The sequence below is a fragment of the Antennarius striatus genome, chromosome 12 (genome assembly GCF_040054535.1).
Source record: "Antennarius striatus isolate MH-2024 chromosome 12, ASM4005453v1, whole genome shotgun sequence".
Taxonomy (NCBI): domain Eukaryota; kingdom Metazoa; phylum Chordata; class Actinopteri; order Lophiiformes; family Antennariidae; genus Antennarius; species Antennarius striatus.
The window spans coordinates 16,400,250-16,426,546 of NC_090787.1; the positions used below are offsets into that span (position 1 = coordinate 16,400,250).

The 26,297-nt window shown below is 39.8% G+C and overlaps 1 protein-coding gene across 4 annotated transcripts in view; it reads left to right on the forward strand.

Annotated features, from left to right (window-relative positions):
- sytl5 (synaptotagmin-like 5) overlaps positions 1 to 25,547 on the forward strand; it is a 39,595-nt gene extending 14,048 nt beyond the window's left edge. Inside the window, exons 2-18 of one of the 4 annotated variants that reach the window (XM_068329079.1) lie at positions 9,291 to 9,588; positions 9,656 to 9,871; positions 11,352 to 11,464; positions 11,553 to 11,679; positions 11,802 to 11,936; positions 12,634 to 12,736; positions 12,821 to 12,935; positions 14,304 to 14,407; positions 14,907 to 15,002; positions 16,898 to 16,963; positions 18,480 to 18,658; positions 18,849 to 18,951; positions 19,239 to 19,400; positions 19,490 to 19,598; positions 20,479 to 20,617; positions 20,965 to 21,173; positions 22,259 to 25,547. In XM_068329079.1, the coding sequence (XP_068185180.1) occupies positions 9,470 to 9,588; positions 9,656 to 9,871; positions 11,352 to 11,464; positions 11,553 to 11,679; positions 11,802 to 11,936; positions 12,634 to 12,736; positions 12,821 to 12,935; positions 14,304 to 14,407; positions 14,907 to 15,002; positions 16,898 to 16,963; positions 18,480 to 18,658; positions 18,849 to 18,951; positions 19,239 to 19,400; positions 19,490 to 19,598; positions 20,479 to 20,617; positions 20,965 to 21,173; positions 22,259 to 22,401 (2,238 nt within the window). In that variant the 5' untranslated portion in view covers positions 9,291 to 9,469 and the 3' untranslated portion in view covers positions 22,402 to 25,547. The remainder of the gene's footprint in view (positions 1 to 9,290; positions 9,589 to 9,655; positions 9,872 to 11,351; positions 11,465 to 11,552; positions 11,680 to 11,801; positions 11,937 to 12,633; positions 12,737 to 12,820; positions 12,936 to 14,303; positions 14,408 to 14,906; positions 15,003 to 16,897; positions 16,964 to 18,479; positions 18,659 to 18,848; positions 18,952 to 19,238; positions 19,401 to 19,489; positions 19,599 to 20,478; positions 20,618 to 20,964; positions 21,174 to 22,258) is intronic. The other 3 variants (XM_068329080.1, XM_068329081.1, XM_068329082.1) reach the window with 3 other exon arrangements.
- The last annotated feature ends 750 nt before the right edge of the window (positions 25,548 to 26,297 follow it).

The following is a 26,297-nucleotide window of genomic DNA, read 5'->3' on the forward strand; positions in this document are numbered from 1 at the left end:
TGAGAATAATAGCAGAGAGAATCTCACCTCTGGGAGCAACATGGACGAGAGAGACCCCATCCTCAGAGGGGACAAACTGATTATATTAGGTCTGACATTGCGCATTTAATCACTTACAGCCAATAAAGCCAATAAAATAAGAAAAAAAATGGTAGCTGATCAACAGATTATTGGAGTGGGAATTAGTAAGGAAAGTTTTCAAATAAATACAATGGAGATTAAAGAAAAATTCCCTACAAATTGTTGTGAAATAGAGGAAAAAATAACACAAAGAAGTACCTCAAATCTAGTTAGTGTGCTAGTTAATCGACATTAATGAAAGATTTTATTTTTTCATACATCCATAACAGTTCCTACTGTGGTGGTAATAATGATTGATTTTATGAATAAGTAATCTAATAATCTGGATAATCCATATCGATCCCTAGTCATTAGTGCACTGCAGTGGTATGCACCCTGAGGTGTGTGTGTGTTTGTGCGTGCGTGTGTGTGTTTGACGCAAAGAACAACACACAGGAGACACTATTTAACATACACAAAGCAGGGGTACTTTCTCTCAGACGAACGCGTCAGCGTTTCCATCTTCTCCTCACGACGTCCATCCTGCTCTCAGCAGCGTCCCCACCGTCCCCTCCTGACCCCTCATCCAGCTCATCTGCAGCGTTCTGTGAACACAGCGGCTGCCTGTTGATTTCACCTCGCTGCAAACACAATCCCACATCCAATCTGAAGCTGTGGATTGCATACAGAGAGATCCACAGCTGAGATAGGGGGCAATTATTTGGTTAGCTTCTTTCAAGTTGAGATGGGGGTGTTTGTGAAGAGGTGCAGCGGCGGTGAACATGTGGGACTCTGTCTGAGCTGTACTGTAGAACAAAGGTTCAGGAGATACTGAGGGGGTTTCTTAATGCTTTATAAAGAGCACTCTGCACTCTCTGTTCTCATAATTTAATTGGCCCTCACTCTGTGGCTTTTATGTGCAGAGATGTGTGTCGAGAGCTTTTCTGCTTTATCTCATTCGCTTATGAAATCAATCGAGTTTTATGTCTGCTGAGTGTTGCTCTGCTTTGATCGTTGCAACCGCTGTCATTGTTGTGATGTGTCCCTGAGGAATCAGACCATTTAACACCCCAGGGTACGAGTCCAGGTAGAGCTGCTGTCTTTAATGGCTTTCCAACATTGTATTTGTGATGCAAGTGGTCTATGAATGATCTCAAGGAAGATACCTTTGATGTTTACTTCTTGTAGAACCAAAAAATAATTTCCCTCACGAAGTTGCTCGTAAGATCAGGAGCAGTGGATAGCTACAATATGGTTTCTGCAGAGATATCTTGTTATTGAGTTATTCAGATGAGTTGTTGTGACCCCATGAGTGGAAAGTGCCATCAAGTTAAATGTATTCAAACAGAGGCTGACGATATCTCCAAACCTCATTGATTGAATGTAAAAATAAAAATATATAAAAGATTTTGCTGCAAGACTAAAACGAGCATTAATCTCATAAAAAAATTCACCCCCTTTTATGGGGTTAAACTATGAGAATAAAGTATTTTCTGCACTATAAGGCGCACCTAAAAGCCTTTAATTTTCTCAAAAATCGACAGATCACCATATAATCCAGTGCACCTTATTTATAAAACAGTTTCAAAATAGGTCATTCATTAAATGTGCGCCTTATGGTCCAGAGCGCTTTATAGTGTGGAAAATACTGTGCATGCAGACATCCGTGACCTGAACCCAACAACGAGTAGACGTTTTTCAATTTAGTGTCAGGTTTTTTGCAGATGTTCTGTTTCAACAGGCTCCTCCCAGTGAATTTACCCAATCGATGAAATGATGAATTGACGTCAAAGATCTCGACAAAACTTGACAGCTGTGCTTTTGGGTGTGGCTCAGTGAATCTGCCATGAAACAGGAAGTTAATTTGTTATGAAATGTATTCCAGTCTTCACACATCCCATTAAAATCCCAGCCTGAAGACATCCGACGTGTCAGTATTCATTATATTCGTTAGTAGGAGCTGTCTAGCGCCACATAGTGGACACAGGCTGCGACGCTGTGTTGACTGTCGACAGGACAACAGCTTATTTTAATGTTGTTTGCAGCTTTAATGGTAAAATTTGTAAAACAAGTCACTTAGAATAATAATTAATAAACAATTTTTAGTTATGCACTGACACACATTTTGTGATCATGTGAGCATTTGTGTTTATTTTTTTAATGGAAGCATTAATAAAAATGGGACAAACACTAGTTGGCTGTTCGTCATCAGTTCATTGTTGGTTTGGCTGGTTTGCTTTTGAATTTATTCACTGATGGTCATGGAAATATAGAACGTCACTGAAATATACAACATCACATCAAACTTATCTGTTTATGTCCTTAAATCATACATTCATGATGTTTGAATGTTTAAGGACGTTTCCTAACTGCACATGTAACTCGAGTGTTGATTTGATATCTTCGTTATAAAACTGGTAGTTGCGACTTTTCCCACGAGGCAGACAAACAGACAAAACCTACTTGTTATCGCAGAAAATACCAAAGCACAGATAAAATATTTATTAAGTACATCTTCTCTAGTGTGTACCATAGTGTGTAAGAAGTTGAGAAGTGTGTTGTTATTGACCTTCGTAGATGAATAATAAAGTACAGTAGCTCACTGGAGACGGTCACTGGAAACACTTCCTGTCAGTCCTAATTACTTTAGCTTCTGCGCCTCATTAATGATTCAGGAGGAAAATGTCCATCATCCTGTTACTGTTAGCATTTGGAGGATTTACAGTAACAACCAAAGAAGAGTGTGTATGACAGATAAGCTTAACTCTCATGCAGCTGTCTGTTACATGGAACCAGCAGCTTTTTCTTTTTTTTTTTTGTAAAATTTTAATGGCCTATCCACACTGCTTCACACATCGTAGTTCCCCCATCTATGTGTTATGCAATATTGTGCTGGAAAATGTAGTGTCTGGGGAAATCATCTGGACAAACATGAGCCGCTTGGGATATGAGGAATCTCCTCACGCAAAGGCAAGAAGAGACTGATTTACTCTCTATCTGTAAGGGAAAAAAAAGATCTGTGCTGCTCCGTCATGAAAGGAGAAAGCCAGAGCTGATGAATTTGAAAGAGGCTGGGGTGTGACCCACATACAGTATAATATCTCTCAACCTCTCTCATCCCACTTTACCCTCTCAGAGTGTTTTTACCCCCGACGTTTTCAGAGATGTGTTGCACTCAATTAGATTTCTGCTCTGCCGTTCGGAGAGAGACGAGCTGTCCTTTTGGATGTTTTCCTGCCACTCACAGCTGTTAGTGAAGAAAAATAGTAATAATTTTAGTGCATATTGAAAAACTGAACATTTAAATATATGGAGAAACTGCTGATGAAGAAATCTATCCATTACATTCTAAATGTGTCGTGAGGTGAGGGTTCGTAACTCTTACAGCTGATCGTCCTGACTCAGCTGGTTCATTAGTTTTTGAGATGTTGCTTACCTGTTGTTGTCAGTGGATTATGATGAAATGTGCTGACAGAATGAAGAATGTCCAGATTTTGCCAACAAATATTAATGGTGTAATCACAATGAAAGAGTCCAGATATGATCACACTATCTGTTATTATACATCTGAGTGCTGCACTGAAAAGACTTTTACCTCCTACCTGGTGTTTTTATGTGAAATGCTATTTTATTTTTATGAACAACATAAAAATGACCCTTAAAAGAAATCTTTTGTCTTGACCGTTTCTGATGTTCCACTTTTTTGCTCAAGTCAATTTGAACAAAGAAGATTTGGGTCATAATCCAGATTTGAGACATTAAGTTTTAGAGGTGAGAGACGCGTTGGAGAAGAGACATAACACTGATGCTGTTATAATGCGGAAAACACCACAGACAGAGTCATTCACGTACATTTATGACAGGTTTATCAAGACAAGGAGAAAAACTGAAGACCAGGATCCACTATGGATTTTAAACACTGACTGGAAGACGCTGAAAGAAAATCAGTGAGGTTAAACACACCGCAAATCAAGATCCTGTGATGTAACTCAAACTGACGTGTGTGTGTGTGTGTGTGTGTGTGTGTGTGTCTGCCCGTTTGATTTTCTGGTAACCGTTGACCCGATTAACTTGACACTGCATGACCGACCGATTTTATGACCGACCAGCTGCATGAATGCATTAGTTCAATAATACCCATTAACCTGAGGAGAGGTTGTTGTTTTAATTCCATTTGAATTGTTTCATTTTAAGTTTTAATCGACACTACTAAGTGTCTTTGTGCAATTTAATATACATTATCAATACTGTGTATCATTTCATACTGTCAATGGGTGTTCGTGAATGTGTGATGGTTGTCATCTTGCCCCGCCGTTCCATTTTGTGTTCTTAGCTATTTTTTAGTTATTATTTTCTTTTCTGTTTCGTATCCGTTCTTTTTATCTGTATCTGCACTGAAGGACAGCGCCCAGTTTTGTTGTCGGATTTAACAATTACAATTAAAGTGATTCTTGATTCTTGAATCTGTCACATATCCTTATTAATCAATTCTGGAATCAGGAATTTGGGATAATGATCCATGTTTTGTGACTGATATTTTAATATCAATTAAGCGATATTTAATTTTTAAGCCATACACTTGAGTGTTGATGTATTTACAATAAATGACATCTTCGCTGTAATAAAATCTTCAGTGTGACAGTATGACAAGCAGGATATGTTGAGAGGCTTTATTAACAGTAACATCTAAATCCAGTTTATTAACAGAAATAACTAACAGAGCATCACTGAGATCCATTTTTCCTGAAAGTGCTGCTACTTTCACGGCGTCTCGTTCCGAGCCAAACGTTAGAAGGTCTGTAAAACGGCCTCGGGGGCCTCTGTGAAGTCAGAACACAATGAAACTAAGTGACTCATCTTGTAGTGTTTCCTTATCAAGCTATTTACATGTGAGTTTAGACAAACCCTCCAGCGCTGAACAGCACAGGTAAAACGATTCTGAAGGAAGTCCTGAAAGGCGGATGCCATTCCTCAGGTGTCGTGTGTGTTTGTTTTGCCACGTTTAATCTACTTTTTGCTGCTTCGCCGACCTGGAGCCCAGCTGTGATCAGAACAGCCGGGGTGTTTAATTAGCGGATTGATTTTGATGCCTAAAGAAAACACCAGTGACTGTGTGTAAAATGCTTCAACAACATACAGTAATACCAAGCAGATCTCTTTCCTGCCAATCGCGCACTCATTGATAAATGATGCCTTTGAGGAACATGGAGTGATGAAGGTCTGACGTCCTGCTGCGGGGGTGGGGAGGGTGCGTTTTTTTTCCTCTACCTGGAAGCATGACTGTCTCCACCGGCGTTGACTCAGGACAGACAGAGCGATAGAGGGAATGTGTGCTGTGTGTACTCAGGGAGGGCCGCATTAACACACCACGCCTTCAACAACGCCGCCATTCAAATGCTGAAAGGCTGTCATGGCGTGTCCACCATATCAACGCTTCAGACAAATATTACGTCCCCTTTTATAAGCTGTCGTATCGTCACGTGTGCTCACTGCTTCAGGAGTATCATGTGGCGCTGTTGCTTGACTACCTCACCTTCTTAAATATTAACTTGCTTACCAACAATCAGTTGTCATGTTTATTAAAACTAGCCAGAAGTCACACAGTCTAATATTAGTTTTATAGTAGATTCATTCCAGGGATTGAATTGATTTGTTTTAGTTTGTGCTGCCGCCCCTCAGAGAAATTGCCTCGTCTTTACTTCATAATCTGGTTTCTGTTGTTCCATAATGAGTTGAAAGTGGACGGATACGATGAAGGGTAGTGCTTTAAGAAATCTCAAAACAGTACAAACAAAGCTGACTGAAAGTGTTCTATTCTTTATTTTGCAGTAATTTCTTTTTAAACTCCTGTCAGGTTTTAAACCATTACATTTTGAGGCAGGTGTTGATGAAGAGGTGGATGTATGATTATCACCTCCAGGTCAGCTATTATACCTCATTTTGGTATTTACTGTATAATTAAAACCGCTTGAGCCTTGCAGTCATATTGGCTCCAGTGGACACCCTTACATTAATGCCATTCTCTATTTAACCAGGGCGGCTCATAGAGACCAGGATCTCCTTTTCGAGACACTTATTTACCAAAAACTAGCTCATACATTGTAAACATGGGCAGACACACACACACACACACACACACACACACACACACACACACACACACACACACACACACACACACACACAAACACATTATCCCAGCAGAATGATTCCAGTATTTTCTGCACTATAAGGCGCACTGGACTATCAGGGGCACCTTCAATGAATGGCCTACAAGCAAACCTCGGCTTCCGACCACAATTCGTTCTGGAAGGCTTTTCAAATAGCAATTTGTTCTAATTCCAAATCCATTACAAATAACGTAAATGGTCTTAATCCGTTCCAAGATGCTAGAAAACGGCCTTTTTTCAACGTAATTTGTTATTTCATAATGTCATTTATATATCAAATTGTATGGTAATGAAACATTTCAAAGAAATGTGAAAGAAAGAAGCAAACACGAGAAAGAAAGAACGATTTTTTGATTTTTGCAAAAACACTTTAATCACATTCAAACATTTTACATTAGATGAAAGCACTAAAGTGCTTCAGAAGAAGATTTTTTGCAAAAAAAAGCTTCAATCACATTCAGAACATTTAGAACATTTAACAATTTTTCATTAGATGAAACTTCAAAAACACTAAACACCAATAAACAAAAGGAAATACAATTTAAAAATTAGTGCATTATCACAGGAAGTTTGCAAAACTGAGGTGATCATCAACTAAAGTGCATAGGACATTTTTGTAACACCAGATGTTCCTAAAGTTATTCAGGTCTTTTGTCATTTTATAGAAACCAAATTCTAGTTTTAAGCGACATCTGATGTTACAGCAAAAAACAGTAGCTGCTTCTTGAACAGTACTGTTTTCAATTCTCCTCTTCCTGGTCACATAAATTGCGAGTTTTGCCTCCCCAGAGATAAAATTTAAAAGCTGCCACTTTCTCTGATTCTATCTATTGTACCCAGCACCGTAGATGATTTCCTGATACTAAAATTTTCACTGAACAAATTAAAAAAAGAAAGAAAGAAACATCGAAGTAATCAGGTTAGCCTAAGGTACGAGTTACCGTCGTCTTTTGGACAGAAGTTTACGGTACCATAACTTGTACCACAGGCAATGGAATGCAAATTAAGTGAAAAATTATTGACTACAGTAAACTAAAATAAAAAGCACATTACAGTTAAAACATAAAAACAATAAAGATAAGAATTTTTACCTTTGTGTTTGTTCGAGTTGGCATTCGACTTCCAAATTTTGTTTCTAAGACAAAAAAAATCCGAATTTTTTGGTGGAATTCCTATTTGTTCGATGTCTAAAGCGTTTGAAAACCAAGGTTTGCTTGTATTTTAAAACTTTCCCATACATAAAGTGCACTGGATTATAAGGCTTATCTAATTATAAAGTGTGTCTGATTATAAGACACACCTTCAGTGAATGGCCTATTTTAAACTGTTCTCATATATAAGGCGCACTGTTGGTTTTTGAGAAAATTAAAGGCTTTTAGTGCAGAAAATACTGTATGTATGTGCTTTAAGCTCCATCCATTTATAATTAGAATGATAATGAATCCAACACTCTCGGCACCTACAAAACTTATCACCTGTTGCATTTATATAACGTTAGTGACCTCACTCTGTTTAAATTCACCCTGACAGAGTTCACTGTAGGTCTATTATGGCCATATGAACAATCTACAGCACAGAGAGTACGTACACGCCTCTGAGGAAACAGTTGATTGCGCCCTAGTATCTGATCATATTTCTGACCAATTACCTGCCTTCCCATCAGCCTCAGCGGTACATTGTGTCTGCTAATTATCAACATGCTATGAGTGTCAATAAAAGCAGTTAAGCGTGCTAAATTGGCCTTAAGCTCACAGCACCACGGTGTCTCGATGCATTACCCAGGCGCTGTTAGCCGCGGCTTCAGCTCATCAGTCGTGTTGGGAGAGAACCCTCAGCTCAACACGTCTCCAATCGGGACTCGGACATTTGTTAATGAAATGAAAAGATATGGTTGTCGTGATGGTCCTTCACGGGCTGCAGAGCAGCTGCGCTTCAGCCTGAAATAATGGCTGATGTCATTCGCCTTTGGTTGTGAATGAATCAGAGATGATGTCTACGGGTTCATTAGTGCTAATTCATGTAAAGTGAGTTGGAGAGGAGAGTTAGGAGAGGATGAGGATGGAGGAGACAGTGATGAAAAAGGGCTGAAGGAGGCTGGTGTGGGCTTACGCATTTCCTGTCGTCATTTGCACTCACTTAAGCTCAGAGTTCTGTCCCTTCGATCTGTTTCTGGTTCTTTCTGAAACCTCAGCTTTCATTTTATTGACATTGTGGGAAGAGATTTCTTGCAATCTTGCAATAGCGAATGGGATTATTTGCTCTAGTTTACTTTTATTGGATACTGTAACAAGATTGAGAACCTCGATGCATGTGTGTGTGTGTGTGTGTGTGTGTGTGTATATGTGTGTGCGTGGTGATATATAAAATCGCATCAGTGACCTCAGAGGGAATTAGATTCACTCAGGATTTCCACAGCACTGCTTTGGGCGACATTTCCCTTCTCCTCGGTGTCACCTGTGGATCTTTAATCCTAATCTAAGTGGCTGCAGCTCCTGATGGAGTCAGAGGGTTGGGGATGTAGCACAGATTACATTTCATCGTTTTGGAGTAGATCGGGACACAAGGTCGACTCCATTATTTTGTTTTGCTTCCTCTAATAACATCAGGGGGGGGGGCCCTGGCAGAATGTGGTACCGTGTTCTGAACGGAACCCTGGAGCCTCAGCTTCACGTTGTTTCTCTCTCCACATTGATTCACATTAATCCTAAACTTCTTAACAAGTTTTTAAAAAATAGAGAGGAAAACATTGCCAGAGCCAGGATTTTTACTTTATATTTTTAGGTTTCTTTCCGATCGAACCTGAACCGTAACAGATTTTCTAGTTCAGGTGGAGGTTTGCTAATAGAATCTGAAACATATGGATGTTTTTTCTCTGAACATCAGGTTTGGTGTTTAATTAGAAGTTGTCCAGTTTCTGTGCAGCTGTCAAATGTCTGACCTTTACACTGGTCAGAAGACAAGCGTATCAACCATGACTATAATTGCAAACTAATTTATTTGATATTTTTGCACATGACTATTATATTTTCCTGACACTCTCTTATGTTTGACCTTCTTTAGGTTTCTTTAGAAAGACTTTGTCTCCTCAAACAACAGAAGATTAGAGGAGCAGTGGACCGGAGTTCAGACTATGTCAGTGCTGAAGATCATTAGCAGAGGAGAAAGTAACAACATCATGTAATTCCCTCTGACTTCCTTTCTGGACTGAGTTTTTGGGCCAGTTGCAGACCGAAGGAACAATGGAGCAGGTCGATGAGGATCTGAATCTCTCCTTTCTCCTGGAACATGAAAGAGACCTCATCCTGAAGGTGCTGCAGAAAGACGAGAAGCTGAGGAAACGAGAGGAGAAGAGAATACGGTAAGGAGTAATGTTCTCCTTACGTTTAGGGAACATATCTTCATGTTCTTCTCATTCTGTTAAACAGGAGGCTGAAGAACGAGCTGCTGGAGATTAAACGCAGGGGTTCCCATCGGCCTCAGGAGGTGGGGGATCGTCAGTGCTCCCGCTGCATGAAGCTTCTGGGCCTGATCTTTGACCGCGGGGATCTTTGCAGCGAGTGTCAGCTGAGGGTCTGCAACGGCTGCCGAGTCAAGGCCCCCAACTCATTCAACTGGAAATGCAACGTTTGTGCCAAAATCTCGTAAGTGGACATAAGAGACACGCCTGTTGCATGAGAAAATGACGATGACGATGATGATGATGATGATGAGTGAGATGTGAGATGATGACACCACACATGTCTCAACTCGTCTGAAGCATCAGCGGGTTTACAGCAGGCGGGAATCATCCGGTAACACCTCCAACCCGACGCCGACACCCTGATGCTCAGGTCCAACAGGCGTGGAGTGACTGATTGTGGATCAGTCAGTTCCAGCGTGTTTAACCTTCACAGCTGACATATGTGACAGCTGACTTTCTTGTGATCCAACGCTCCTCAAGTCCATCTTTTCTTCTTGGATTTGGTCTTTTCAGCGTCGACGTCAGTGAATATCAACAGGTCTAGTCTATCTTGGCTGACCCTCATAAAGTTTATTCTCTGTATGTAGATGCTTTTTTATTGTTATTTTGATACCAGGGTGTCAATCTGTCAGGATGTGATGGTTTTTCTTTCTGCAGACATGCTGCACCCTGAACTTTCACACAATAAGAATATGGATAGTAGAGATACCAACTTCTCCACCGCCGCTGGCGTGAAAATTCAACTGCAGTCAGAAAAGAGAACTTTTCTTTTTCAACTCTTGCTCAGACTATGCAAATGTTTTTGCTCTCTCCACCCACACATGTAACCCAGAGCCAAACTTTACTTACCAGAAAATCTGTAGATGCAGGCAAAGTAGGGGGAAAAAAAGGTTACACAAGTCACTTTTCATCAGGGTATCTGGACTGCACTGAAAAGTGGTATAACTCAGTGAAATGAGTTCCCTCAAAGGACCTTTTACATTAGTGAAACGTCTTCATTCACAAAGGCCTTGAGAATTTGTTTTGCCTGTAATGAGCAGTAGAGTTAGAATGAAAACTAAAACAGAACTGCTCTAGGACTTGTAAAAGCACAGAAATTATTCACTTTTTGGATAAATTATGATAGTTTTAGACAAGAAATGACTGTTTATTAAATCTGCTTTTTATACAGGAAAGGCCTTATTTTGTTTTTTGTGTGTAATGCTAATCAAAACATACTTTTGTACTTGATTTTAGCAAAATCAAAGGGCTGGAATAGCTACAATATTATTATGCAAGACAAAGTAAATGTCCAGTATTTGCGAGACTATTGTGAGGGGTTTTTTTTTTCAATCCGAAACAAACATCAATAAATAGATAACTAGATAAATGAACACATAAACAAATGAATGAATGAATGAATATAACAATATATCTAAAGCTTGTTGAAAGAATATTCAAAAACATTTTAAAAGTTCAAATTAAGGATAGTGACATTCAAAAAAAAAAAATCAATGAGTTATTTTTTTGAAGGGGTTAATCAATCCATCCATTTTCTGTTGCTTATTCAGCGATCTGTCATTCTTGTGGATTAAGTGGGTGATGGTTTGACTGTTTGGATGTGACCTGGTTGACACTGGCAGCGTCCTGACTCCGGTAAACGTTGGATGTTGTGTTTGCAGGGAGCTGAAGGTGGCAACAGGAGAGTGGTTCCTGGAGGAGCGGTCCAAGCGCTTCGAACAGGGCGGGCCGTACACCGACGTGATCAAACACACAATCCTGAGTAGTCCCCTCAGTGAGTTTCACCGGCACAAGCAAACCGGACTATTCAAGTTAATAAGGTGTGGCTATCTTATTAATGTATTAATGTTTTTGATTACAAGTTTCAGAAGAGAAGGAAACAGAACCTACAGAAAACATGTCGGCCACCCTGGAGTTAGTGACACCCGACACCCCAAGATCCAGCAGGAGTGCAAACCTCTCTGTTACGGATGGCACCAGGAGAAAAGGGTAAGGAGCACCTGTAGGTGCAAAATATCTAAGATATATATATTTCTTCAGATTAATGTGCTTCATAAAGGGTATATATGTGTGTGTGTGTTGTGTGTGTGTGTGTGTGTGTGTGTGTTTAGAAGGATGAACTTGGGTAAAAAAGGCAACCGATTCAACATGAATGACGCTGACGTCCTCAGCACCAGATCCGTTTCAGACGGAGATGCTCAGAGTGTGAGAAGCGCTCGCTCTGCTCCGACCCCATTGACAAACAGGTGTGTGTCCACACCAGTACACACACCAGTATGACCAGTTCACCACATGAACTCACACAGGATGAAAACTCACCATGTGCGCTCATTATAATGAAACCAGTTCTAACCATTTGGTAAATGTGCTACTTAAAATGTCTTTTTATTCATTTTTATTTATTAAAAAAAATCACAGTAAAATGTCGTCGTACTTACTTACAGTAATTATTTTAACATTAATAACCATTTTCCACCCAGGTTATGCAATAGATCCAAAATAAATCTCTTATGCCCACTTTAGAAAAATGCTTAAAGAATAAAATCTCACCCTCTCTTGTTATGACCGATCTCTGGTCTCAGCTCAGCAGCTAAAGAGCCTTCAGACCTCGGGCTTTCTCTCCGCTTTGGAGATGTTCTCAGTTGATTCTCATCTTCTGTGACTTAGCCGCTAACTCTTCCCAGCTGCTTTTTAAATCCTTTATGTTGTGCCACTTCATTGTCTGGCTTTATTTGTGAAGACTGGAATCACATCTGGCTCTAATCAGGAACTGAGGAACACAGGAGCCTTCATACAGAACGATGAGGAGGCTTAAAAGTGATACTAGAAATAAACAGAAGGTCATTTATACGTCCTGTAAAGTCAGAGACACATGAGGTGCACGTTTAGTGATGAAGACTTGGGTGTTAACCACCTTTTGACTGGTTTCTTCCTGGTTTTCAGGGGCAGTGCCTTTGAGAATTCTGGGATGCCTGTGGACCTCTACAACCTGGGTTTCCATAGTCCGGAATCGTCCTCCACTCACAGCAACAACCGGAGGGTCAGGGTCAGCAACTTATACACGATAATAAGTCCAGATAGCGACACCCAAAGGTTCATCTGCACTTTTAACGCTTTTGTTTGCTGACAGCCTGACGGAGCAGAGAGCGTTGCCAGTTTGCACTCCACTGACAGTGAGAAAAAGGATCCCAGAATGCATTCTGGAACTCCAACCATTTGTGTGTCCAAAGCCTCGGGTTCATCAGGTACCAGACCCACAACTCCCATCGCTTTAACAACTCCCGCTGTTGTATCGCTGCTTTACAGGTGATGCACAAACATTTTTATCGCAGGTTCCAGATGTTTTAAAGTCTATAACGTCACCTAAAAGGTGATGATAGGCAGTTAATTCGGATTGATGTGCCTCATAAAAGATGGCGTTATCTCACTGTCTTTCAGCTGGGAGCTGAAGGAGACTCAAATTACACCGTTAACTTCCTTCACTGTCTGCTGCTCGTCTTCATCAGACAAATTCCCCTTAGTCTAAAGAATAATCTCCTCTACGGCGTCAAAGCGTTACGTCCTTTAGAAACAGCTGCTAGGTGTTGTGTTTGATTTGATTTGATCTGATTGATGCTGTCGGCTTGTCAGTCGTGTCTCCAGATCGGTCAGAGTGTGTTACACGGACAGAAGCCAGACACAAACCGATACCGCCACGAAATAATAATAGTGGAATGCATTTATTATATACGACACAACATCAAATAAATATTGACAAGTGATCCGATTTCTTTTTTTTTTAATTTATGGAAAATAACGTTTGTTCTTGATTTGATAAATGGGTGCACTCATCGGCGCAAATTAATTCTATTTTAATTTAATTTTAATTCTATTTATTTTAGAATTGTTTTGGTCTGGCTGACATGAAACTTGGTTTTAGATGACAATAATAGTTTATGCTCAAGTGTGTGTGTGTGTGTGTGTGTGTGTGTGTCTTATTTAGGATTAATGAGGGGGAAAAAATCACGTCGGTGATGATTTGAGCTGCCAGTTTAATCTAATCTTCTTAGATGATTTCTTTAATTTAATCTCTCCAGCTGAGTTGACAAACTGACAGTTTTTCTCCTCATAGTGGGAGGAACATTAATGACTTTTTTTTTTTTGTATTTTTACACATGGATCATTTACTTGTGGACGTCCAGCACTGGTTCTTCTTTGGTTTTCAGTCTTTACTCACCATGTCATGGCTCCAGTTCCTGAATGCATCACATCCCTGTCAGCTGAAAACATCAGACGTCAGTCGGCCACAGACGTTTTACACTGACTCACAGAGCTAATCTGAGATTCATTAGAGATAACAGCTCGTAAACTCTACCTGTCACGCTTTTCATTTCCAGAAATAGTCTCAGTTTTTCAATAGTTTGAAAAGAACCCTGAAGTACCAAGCAGGCAATCTGAAAGAATGAATGGCGACGAAAACAAAAGAATCAGGCTGCGGCAAATCCCTCCAATAAATAGACAGCGTGATCATTAGTTGGATTGCACTGCTTACCTCCAGTCGTTTCATCACGAGCCTCTCTGAGACGACTTTTTCTCCCCTACACCCCCATCAAACCCCCACCTCACCCCTTTAGCAGATCACAGTCGTTCCGAGATGGACCTGTCAGCTCCTGGATCTGAAGCCAGTGACGACGCCTTCAGCCTCAGAAGCCGTTCAGTCCCCGGGTTCAACGAAGCGGTAAGCGGCGCCAGTCCCTCTCTGTTTCACCTTCATCCTTGTCCTCATCCGATCACATTGGATTTTTTTTTTTTTTTGCACCAAAGTCTTCAGATCATTAAATCTGCACGCCTACTTTGTCCATAATAGAACTGTAGAAGTCATTGTGACGTGTCAAACGTGGGGTGGAACGTTAATCCTGCTTCACGGAGCGTGATGAGCGTTCTAAACGGGTGTAGGCCGAGAACAGGTGGTGGATCTTATGTTCACATCGGACTGCTTTGTCTCTGTGCTTACTTTAGTTTTTACTAAGACATGCATAATTTACTTTAACCCACTCATATATTCATGCTCACAAGTTTACTGTAAACCAACTGTGTGAAAAACTACACTCTGACCCGACTTGTCGGATTAAATTTACGGGAGTTGGCTGCATCCACCCACACAGAGCTGCTGTACAGGGGGGCAGGGGGGGGGGAGCATCTTCCTCCTGATTAAATCTGAATTCTGTCATCCGCAGGAGTTTTCTGATGAGGATGTGGACGAGGACATCGATGCCCTGATGTCAGCCCACAGAAAGACCGTCAACCGACACCTCGGCACAGCAGTTTCAATGGTATCGCCCATGTTCACGCAAGTGCACACACACACACATGTGTCAAAACATATGGTGGACGCCACAATCATCATGTCTTGGAGGAGTGGAGGCTTTCTTGTTGTACATGGAAACAAGTGTGAGCTCCAGGGTGTGAACGCCGGGTGCTACAGCCTGATTGGGAAGCATTTATGGAAATTAACTTGGCTTACAGCAGGATAATGTAGCCTGTAATGTAGTATAGGCCACATTAAAGGCCACTTCATATGTCACACATGCAGCTGCTCAGTCGTTTTTGTCAAACGAGTGGATGTTTGTAATGTTTTTGGTGTAACACAAACCACACACACCTCACTGTGAAAGTTTTTACTGCAGCTACTTTTTGCTCAGCACGAGAAACAGGATTAATGAATATTAATGTAATAGAAATATTATATTGAGTGGAGGATGGAAGAACAAACAGATATTCAATTGACCTAAAGTGTGTACGTGTGCGCGTGCGTGCGCGTGAGTGCGTGTGTGTGTGTGTAATTTGATAAGTGCATCGGTAAATAAACACGACAGACTTCTTGCCGTCTCACATCATGTGACTAACAGCCGTCAGAACCCGATGCCTCCTCTATGAATGGAGGTGATGAGGGACGTTATGCAGATCGTTGAGTCTGGATCGATTCTAGCTCTAATATATTCTGCCTACAGTCATGTGAGTCACTCCACAAAGGGCTCTGTGTGGATAATGAAAGCAATGCCGGAGTAGTGTTATTGCAGTTTATTTAACTCCATAATGCTTGTTTGTTGTGTAGCTCAAACTAATTCAGTCTCATTCAGTCCTGCAGTGATCATTGTTGTCATAATGGTCACAGCGCTCAGGAGGATAGTTGTAGTGTTTCGCACGGGAGTGTTCCGATAATATAGTCTGTCATCATTGAGAGACCAGGTCAAAAAGCTTTCAATATAACAGCCAAAACTAATGTGATGACATTTATTTGGTCGTAAACCAAGAATGATGACAGCACCAGACGAAAATTAGGGGTTCGCTAAAGTTTTGACAGATTATTCTAATCAAGTAGTTTTCACATTTCAGTCAGTTTGGTGTCTATTATAAACTATATCAACTATATAAACTATTAAAAAAAACTGAAGGGATTTAAAGAACACACCACATTCCAGAAAATCTTGCCATTATTGTTCCCAAAATTAATGAGACAGAACAAATTCAGCTCTGATATTAAAGGATCACATTCTGAGCTGGCACAACTGGAGTATAACACATTTATAAAAAAAAATCATTGATTCTAGAAGTAATCCTCTTACTCATGGTTGGAGTGGGTTAGAGGCCTAGTTTTGGATGGGGTTGGGGTTTGGGTTAGGGTCAGAGTTACGGTTAAGGTTAGGGTTGAGGTTGGGGACACAGATGTTATTTCTCCCTTCTTTGTGCCTTACAGGTTTAGGGCTTCACCTTTTCAGAACCGCTAGTCACAAAAAAACACGATCAAATGAAAACCTGCCTACAACCCATTTCAAATCAGAGAAAACGTTTTCTCAAATTGGGCGTTACATTTTTAAATCCCTTTTAGCTTTTAATAAATAATGTACGATCCGTTATGTATGTTAGAATGATTTCACAGACAAACACATTAGAGGAAGTAAAATCTCATTATTTACTCTGTTGATGTTGATTTCACAACCGATTCCAGATGAGTTGTAAACTCTGTGGTTTCCTCTGATAATCACCATGGTAACTGTGTGTAATGTGGATTCTGCAGTTTTTTCCTGAGGGGCTGGGGATCTGTTCTCAGGGTCTGACTCTGTCACTAATGTATCACAGAGCTCAGATCTGTCTTCTTTTTCTCCCCCCCCCCCCCCCCGTCTCTTTTTCATTTCTCTTTCTATCTCTGAAATGAATCACCTGCCAGTCTTCCACTCCTGCCTCTGAGAGAAAGTGGGGGCACCTAAACATCCCTGACTCGGATGCTGAGACTGTAAGTCTCGTCATGCATGTTCACCACTGATTTTAGGGCGATTGAGTCGCTCCAGGGTGCAGTGTTGCATATACTTTCAAAAATGTGAATTGTTCTTGTCTGAATAAGCTGGTATATTTTCATAATGATTGCAAGCTCAGTTGTGTTTCTTTAATGAGATGGTAGCTATATCTATTTATAATAAGTCAAAGCTCCTCTCATTAGTCTAGTCGTGTATCCCGTTGGTTCCCTGCAGGAAGAAAGTGAGCTATATTTTCCAGCAGACGGAGCGTCGTGTGGCTGACTCCTGGCATCTTTCTTAACATAATCTCTAGACAGCAGTATTTTAAACATGGGTTGCTGCATTTATATTTCATCTAAAGCTACAGTAATGAGATTCGTCTCTCTCAAAGTTAGCTTTCCTTTTTGATTTGCAGTTTCTTTTTCAACCTGCATTTAGTTTTACAGATGCACATGTGTAAGGAAGTAAAATGGTTTGCATGCGTGAGTCGTGTGTCTTTTGACTTTAATATCGTTGGTCAGATGTAATAAATCACATTATCTCGGGTCTGCATGCGTTTCTTGTTGGTGCACTTGTTTTAGCAGGAATACAGGTGGATTGGTGACTTTAAATAGACTCTAGTTGTTGATGTATGTGTGAATTGTGTTTTATCTTTCTATACATTGACCCTGTGACCTCCTGTGATAAGCTCCATTCCTCCATAACTTTGTAAGGACTGGTTATAGATAGATGGTCACAGTTTTTATTCCTGAATTGCCTCACACACCTTGTGTGACATAATGGAAAGACGAAAAATACATTTCATTTTGAAATCTACAACTTCTCAAATCTCCATCCTAAATTTACTGCAAAACAAGATTATTTGAAAGTCAGGAGAGCATGAAAGATGTTAAGATAAATTACAACATTATTACCTTTCTAGTAGTGCAGATCTTTCCTCATATTTTTTTTAATCCAGTATTTATTCAGGCAACTTTTCATAAGGGTAGCAGACCACAGTAGATTGTTGAAATGATATATCAATATACAAGTGGCATGAACCTTATCCTTAAAATTAATTTTAACCATTTTTATTTTATTCACATTCATGAAGGCCAAACAGATTCCTGACATATTTTGTAATACTGTAGATGTTTTTCTTTTTATTACTTCCACTCAGATTGCGTCTCCACCCACGAACGTTTGTTACTTGCTTGTTTTTACAGCAGGATTCCTCAAAAACTACTGAATGTATTTCTATGGAACTTGTTTGTATGATAGGGCTTTTGCTGGAGTAGGTGGTTGGATCCACTTAAAGTGGTAACAGTGGGGAAAACGGTACTTTTCAATGTTTTTTCTCATGTCACTGGGAAGAATGCATGGATTTTGAAGATAAAAAGCTATTTTTAAGGGGTTGGTATGTGAATGGCATTCTGTGTTGTTCTCCACTTTCTTTGTTTCCCTCATCAACTTGTTTTTTCCTTTTTTTGACCTTCCCTCACATCCGCCCCTCATCTTTTGTCTTTTGCCTAACAGAGTAGTATAAACAGCATGATGAGCATGTACAGTGAGACCGGTGACTATGGCAACGTCAGGGTGAGCGGCGAGATCCTGCTGAACATCAGCTACAGTTACAAGACCGGCGCTCTCAATGTGTTGGTGAAGGAGTGTCACAACCTGGCAACCGGAGACGAGAGGAAACAACGCACAGACGCGTAGGACAAACACACACAAACACACCGACACACAGTGTGTTCATCCTGCAAATGATATTAACCGTTTATAGATCAATGCATTAGTCACAACTTTAATTAAGAATAGTAGAGTAACTTACTAAATAATGTTTAATTAACAAGTTTGTTACTTGTAGCTTCAGCCCAAGTCTCTTTGCATCCTTCCTAACAGTTATGTGAAGACCTACCTGATGCCAGACACCTCCCGACAGAGCAAGAGGAAGACGAGCGTCAAACCCAAAACCATCAACCCAGTTTTCAATGAGAATCTGAGGGTGAGTCTCTGAGATTAATATTAATATGAATGAATTTGCACAAATTACGAACACAGTCCTGGGCTCCATTCCCGGTTGGGGCAGCTTCCACCATCATAACAATGTGTGCAGTTTGTTGTTGTTCTACTGGTGTCCTTCACCTTGAGAGAGGTGGGTTGGACCTACAGAAGGTCTCTGGTTGTCTGCCCACATCCTAAGACTTACAAGTAGTTTACTTGTAAGTAAACTACTTATTACCATTATTTGTGAAGGTTCCTCGCTAACTCTGTTTGTGCTGTGTTTTGCAGTACGTGATCAGCCACTCACAGCTGGAGACGCGAACCCTGCAGGTCTCTGTGTGGCACAACGATCGGTTTGGACACAACAGCTTCCTGGGAGAGGTGGAGCTGACCTTTGACTCCTGGGAGCTTGATTCCCAGATAGAGGACTGGTATACTCTGCAGCCCAAGGTACATCCATGTGTTACATTTTGTACTCATCCTCCCTTGCTGTACAAACTTGCACAAAGACCAATACTTAGTGACTGATGTTGGTGTAGATGGAAGGCAGCATCGATGCCACGATGCGGTACAGAGGAGAGCTGACAGTTGTGTTGAAGTACATCCCTGCTGAGAAAAACCTCATGTTGCCTCTGGACCAAGTTCAAGGTACTGTCATAGCTGGGACTATTATCATACCACAGCTCATATTGTATTCAACATAAAACACATTGCTTGAATCATTAGTCATACCTGTCTCACTGTCTGACAGGATGATGTCTCCTGTACCAGCTTGTCTCAGCTCTTCATTGAAGACGTGTGATTTTTAAACTGAGTGGAATATTGAGACCCAAGAACCGACATATTCACAGATAGACAGACAGACAGACAGACAGATAGATATACTTTCGTAATTCGCAAATTTATTTCTGTGAAATTTATCATAATATTAAGTTTTCAGCTCTCAGCTATGAATCAGAACTGAGATTATTTTGTTTGAACAAAGATTTCTGTGACTTACCAGCAAACAGTTAAATCTCAACTTTTCCCAAGTCTGATATTACAAACGCTTTCCTTGAAAGAATCGCTTCTCTTTAGAGCTTGTTCACACTTACACCTGCATTCTGAGCTAAAGAGGACCCTGGAGCATGTCTCTGCCAACATGTGCCAACAGCGATGTCTAATTAATTGTTAGTAATGGCTCACAGTTAATGATTAAAAAAAGGGAAGGATTTTTTGATTGCTCATAAAGGCGTTAGTTTCATCAGATAAACTTTTAAAAGCTAACGTCTTAATGGTTTACCTTTTTTCTTGGGAATCACAGGATATTTTTATTTTTATATATTTTGGGTTTGTGTAAGGTAACCCTATCTTTATTACCATTAAGCACCCACACACTGGTAGCTTGTCAATACAAGCTACCAGTACACGATTATGCATAGTGTGGATTTGTTCCTTTTAGGTGAGGTAAGGTTAGGTTTTACTTGAACAAACGTGAACTCAAGGTGAATTCATTATTCATTCTGCGTCGACTTCCTTCCACCCACAGTGAAGAAAAGTTTCCTGAAGGGCAAGAAGACGAGCAACTTCACGTTACCTAAGGGGGGCATGGTTGAGCTTCTTATCAAAGGAGCCAAAAATCTTACTGCTGTCAAACCTGGAGGTACTTCTGATCCATTTGTAAAAGGGTGAGTCGCTTTCAAGGGCAGGTTGGGGAGTTTTCACTGGGGGGGGGGGGCAGCTTTAAAGAACACACACTTTTTAAAATATGTCACTTTCAGGAAAAAATGTTCTTTATTTGATTGATCAGTCCCCCGTCTGTTCTCCCCTGCCTTCTTTTTACATAAGATTCCATTTTTGAAAAACCACAGCTTTACTCTACTACTACTGTACTATAGCTGTAGTTGTATAACTAGTAATACATCTACAACTATAAGTTGTATTTCTACCTCTTTGTAGGTAGAAATACAACTACAACTATAAGCTTGACTGAAAAAGAAAAGTTTGTATTAAAATGTTGGACTCTTTCCAACAGATACCTTCTCCCTGACAACAACAAGTCGACTAAGCACAAGACAGTGGTGGAACGCCGCACCGTGAACCCACAGTGGAATCACACCTTCACCTACTGCGGCCTGCAGTCTGGAGACCTCAACAACGTCTGTCTGGAGCTCACCGTGTGGGACAAAGAAGCTCTGGCCAGCAACGTCTTTCTTGGAGGAGTCAGGCTTGGAGCTGGAACAGGTAGCTTTGCTTTTATAATAAGGGCTAAGATTTGCCCAAGATTTCAAATAAGGTTGTAAAAAAAAAACTTTTAAATGTGTCTTCTGTAGTGGTACGCCATATTGATTCAAGAGTCCATTTTCTTATCACCGCTTTATCCGCTGTTGCGGGTCACAGGGAGCTGGAGCCTATCTCAGCTGGCTTAGGGCGGGGGAAACTCCGGGTGCGACGCCAGTTTTTAATCTAAATGGATTTAGTATAATTATTAGAAAATGTTAATGAAAAATACTTTGTGAATCAGGACATAGTTGCTGCTCTGATACTTAAAATTCAATTCAAGATTCAAATTCAAAATTCAATTCAATGTGTGTGTGTGTGTGTGTGTGTGTGTGTGTGTGTGTGTGTGTGTGTGTGTGTGTGTGTGTGTGTGTGTGTGTGTGTGTGTGTGTGTGTGTGTGTGTGTGAAATGATTAAATCAAACCCTGAAGTATTCAGACATTCAGAAGATCAAAAAAAATTATATATGCAAGGAATAGCTCAAAATTCTCAGTTCCGTTTCTTGTAATAATAAGTGAATGCATTTAGTTTAGATATTTATGTTACTGCAGTTACAATTTATCAAATATCACAAGTCTGTCACATTTTTAAATCCTAATTTGTATTCAACATGATGCCAGAAAAACCTGGAAAGTACAAATTAAGTGCTGGATACAGTATAATTCAACATTTTGGCAAATAAACAGTTGTCTGTCTATTCTAGCACCCAATTACAGTATTTTTCTGCACTATAAGGCACACCTAAAAGCTTTTAATTTTCTCAAAAGCCGACAGTGCGCCTTATAATCCGGTGGGCCTTATATAAGAAAAAAACTAAAATAGGTCATTCATTGAAGGTGTGCCTTATAGTCCAGTGCGCCTTATAGTGTGGAAAATACTGTAGCTTAGCTTAGCATAACACTAGAAACAGCGAACCTCATTCTTGTTGTAATCTAACTCTTGACAAGCGGTGGAATAAATACATCAGAATTAATTTCAGCGTTTTATTTTTTCGGAGTTAATAGTGAATTAAATTAAATGCTTACGTTTTTGTCTCTTTTTGCTTTAAGGCAGAAGCTATGGGAACGAAGTTGACTGGATGGACTCTTACGGGGAGGAGCAGCGAGTGTGGCAACAAATGGTGGAAAACCCCGAGGTTGCTCACGAGTGCACGCTGATGCTGAGATCCAGCATGCACAAGTACAGCACATGAACTAGACTAAAGCACAGACACAGGAGAAAGGGAACGACTGTGGGGGTGCGGGTGGTGGGGGTGATGTTAGAGCGGAGGAGGAGCCATCAGAAGTGTGATGTCCCTTTTTCTACTTCGTTACCCCTGCAGAGACCTGATCAGATCCTTTTTCCTGTCGGAACAGTAATCCATGCCTTACACACTCATTTACATGTGCATCCTGCAATCCAGAGCATCTAGTCCTGACCAAGCACTGCTGTTTACTGCTGTATAAGACAAACTGTTGTTATGTGTAACCTAACCGTACCAAATGAGCACACAGTGTGACTTCTGATTACCATTCTCGTCTGAATGATTCGTGTACCAGAGTCATACCTGCATGTAGTTAAAGTCAACACAGACCACTTGTTGGGCGTTAGATGTGAAACTGATCAATAATATAGAGACTTCGACATTCCCTGAATAACCAACCAAACTCTGTTCTGGTCTGACGTAGATGCTAGACTTGACATTCATCCTCCTACAAGCTGCTTTGTGCAGACATGGACAAGTCAACGTATGTAAGATGTCTCAGGTTGATTGAAACTTAATGATCAATGTGGAAAGACAATCTCGTTGTAGAATCAATAAGTATTTTATTTATCACTCTTTAGTGGGCTGATCTTATTTTATTTCTAAGCTTTCATTTAAACATCTTTATGAGGAATTTAATGTTAAAGCGTTAAAAAATAGCTGAAGACAGTGACAAATACTATAACAAAGTATTAGTGCCACATAGAGAAGAACAAAAATGAGATATTTTGAGAAAGTAAGATTTAATTATTATCATTATTATCATTAATTATTATTAAATTGTAAATCTTGAGAAACAAAATCTAATATGAGAATAAAGACAATATATTATGCAAAAATACCTTTATTTTTCTAATATTCTTTCACGTCCATTCTCATAATAGTACGAAAGGTGATATGAGAAGAAAAAAGTTAAAATTAAGAGAAAGTAATATTGTTATGAGAATGAAGACAAAATTTACAAAGAAAATCTAATTTAGGAATATATTTAGAGTTTAATGAATAAAACACGCATAATATTACAAGACTGAATTCAAAGAATTAAATAAAGTCGTAATATTACATAAAACTACAGCCTCCAATGCCTATCATTGCGTTTATGAAATATTCTGTGGTGACTTTGGGGATCACTGCTTGTGTTGTATGCCTGCATCCACACCGCAGAGTCGATCTCACGCACTGAGACATCTGCAGTTAGATTCTCTCCATCAGAAATGCCATGTTTGCAGAAGTTCTACTAAAATCTGAACGATTAATGTCATTGTTTCTCATGGAATTACAGACCCCTTTAAATAGCACACTATTGCAATTAATCACAGCCTTGCAGTCAATGACCTCCTTCAACACAAACATCCTCCACGTCTGACTGAATACATTTCATATAATAACTAGCGGTGTCAGATGAGAAAAAAAAAAAAGATAAATTACAATAAGCATCTGTGATTAATCAGGATTAACTGCAAGATTAAAATATTAGTATTTATATACTTGTACTTTTGTGGGAGTCAAAACAAATGCATGTGTGTTTTAGAAATAAAAAATGCATGAGAAATTGGTCACAGGGATCCAAATATTTTTTAGTTAATATCAGCTCTGATGTTTTCTAAGGAAGAAATAGAATTGGATCAGTAAAAAGTCTCAGGGACTAACTGCAGTAACTACCATTACTATTTGTCAGAGGAAAATAGTAATGGTAGTTACCTTCAGCGGGTTAACAGTTTAGCTTCAACACAAGGGTTCCTGCTGGAAATGTGATTCTTGACCACTCGAGCTATTCCGACCTTTCACCTCTGTCATGTTCGTAGCCCTGTTTAAAATGTCCAACTATTGTAACACATTGGGCTACAGCAGATCCTCTGAGATGTAAGGTCAACTCCATGTGACTGTGATCAAATAGCGATCCCTATGAAAGATGATCCGTCAAACTTATTGTGCTCTGGTGAAAAGACGGCTCAATCAACGGGACTTGTTTAAGATTGCTTCTTCTTCTTTTTTTGCTCTTATTGATTTACCTTGACCTGGATGACAAAGAACCTACACAGACATGTTGTTATCATGTGATACTGACAACAGCAGTGTGCTTCAAAAAAGACAGAAAGTCATCTGACTGCGAAATTACTGGGAAATCATGAGTATTTGATGAAATAATCCATTAAATGACTATCAGTGGTTCAAACTCATACATATTCCTAAAAAATACAGTTAAAGAAACAGGAATACTTGAATATAGTTGTTTTCGACCTGTGTTTATCAGTAAAAAAAATGGGCAGATTACACAATTTAGGCTAGCTTCGATGTAAATTTACATAGCACTGTATCAGTGTGATAGAAACTGCATAGTTTTAGATAAAACAGAGGTAGAGGATAAAAAGAAGGTTATGTAAAACCCTGATGATGACATCACCAACTTGGTAAGAAAAAGGTGTGATGTGTGAACTGCATCCCCAGGAACCCTGAGGTGAGGGAGTGAGTCAGCACTGATGATAGGACGCCTTGGGAGGGCGGGGGTTAAATCCTATACAATCATCTTTCACGGCGGATGCCGATTTTAACCACGTTCAGCATCGACTGCTCTGACAGCTAGAGAGTAATGTGGGTTCACGCTGCACATTTACAATAATGACACATCCTGTTCACTGTGTAGCAGACCTTAGATGAGAGGCGTGTGCAATACCTGATTATTAAACTGATGTATAGCATGTATTGTCTCTGTTGTGTCTCGTTTCCGAGCATCAAACTTGTTGTATTCAAACCTATTTTGTCCCATATGTGTTACATGGAATATTTTGAAATAAACATTAGTTTATATAGCCTGACTTGCTTTTAATTGGTTCATGTTTCCAGCGTTAAACCACGTTCATCATTGATGAAGTCCTTTTCATAATTATTTCATGAAGTGCTAAATAACGCCTTTGGGCTCATCCCAGGTATGACCTCGTGAGCCCTTTTGGGTTTGAAAGAGAAAATATATAAGTATTTAATATATAAGAGTTAGATTATTTTAAGTGACAAACATTTGCAAAATGCAAAATGATGCAAGTAATTGTGGGTATCTTTTTAAACATTGTTGATTTATACAATTATCTGTTCCCCTCCACAAAGCTCACCACGCCACAAAATTTAATTAAAACCAGTTTTCTATCTTTAGTGATAACATACATACACACACACACACACACACACACACACACACACACACACACACACACACACACACACACACACACACACACACACACACACACACATTGATCACTTAACGTTCCCGAACCAAAAGCAAAAGGTTGTTTCCCAATAAACGTTCCTGTTTTAAACTAAAACCAAATTGACAGACGATTAAAGAACTGCATTTTTTCAGAAATATTTCCTCTCTGATGTGGAAGATAAAAAGAATAACCCCACAGATACAGATTGACCTGTAATAGCGCATTTATCTCCTCCAGCATTTCCTATAGGGGGGAAAAAAAGGGTCATCTTCAGTGCTGCTGATGGATATTGATAACATTTGTGTCAGGATGGGTCAAAGGTCAAGAGGTAGACCTGACATCACACTTTGTGCAACAACACAACTGATCATCTCACCTTTAGGGCAGTACAGATTTTTGTGTTTCTACATATTTTGGAAACTGTATTCTGAATGTTCAAGTTTTAGAAACGGTGGCGTTTGTAGTTGTACAGTTTGTGCTCTCTGAGCTCTCCCTAGTTTAATCTGCACAAAAACCAAAGTCTAAAAAAAACCAGACTGCGGTCAGGACAGACAGTTTGTTGGCCAGGAACATTAACTACTGGAGCTTCTGGTGCGTTTCATAGTAAGGTATTATTTCCAGTCTTAATCCTAGTGTACA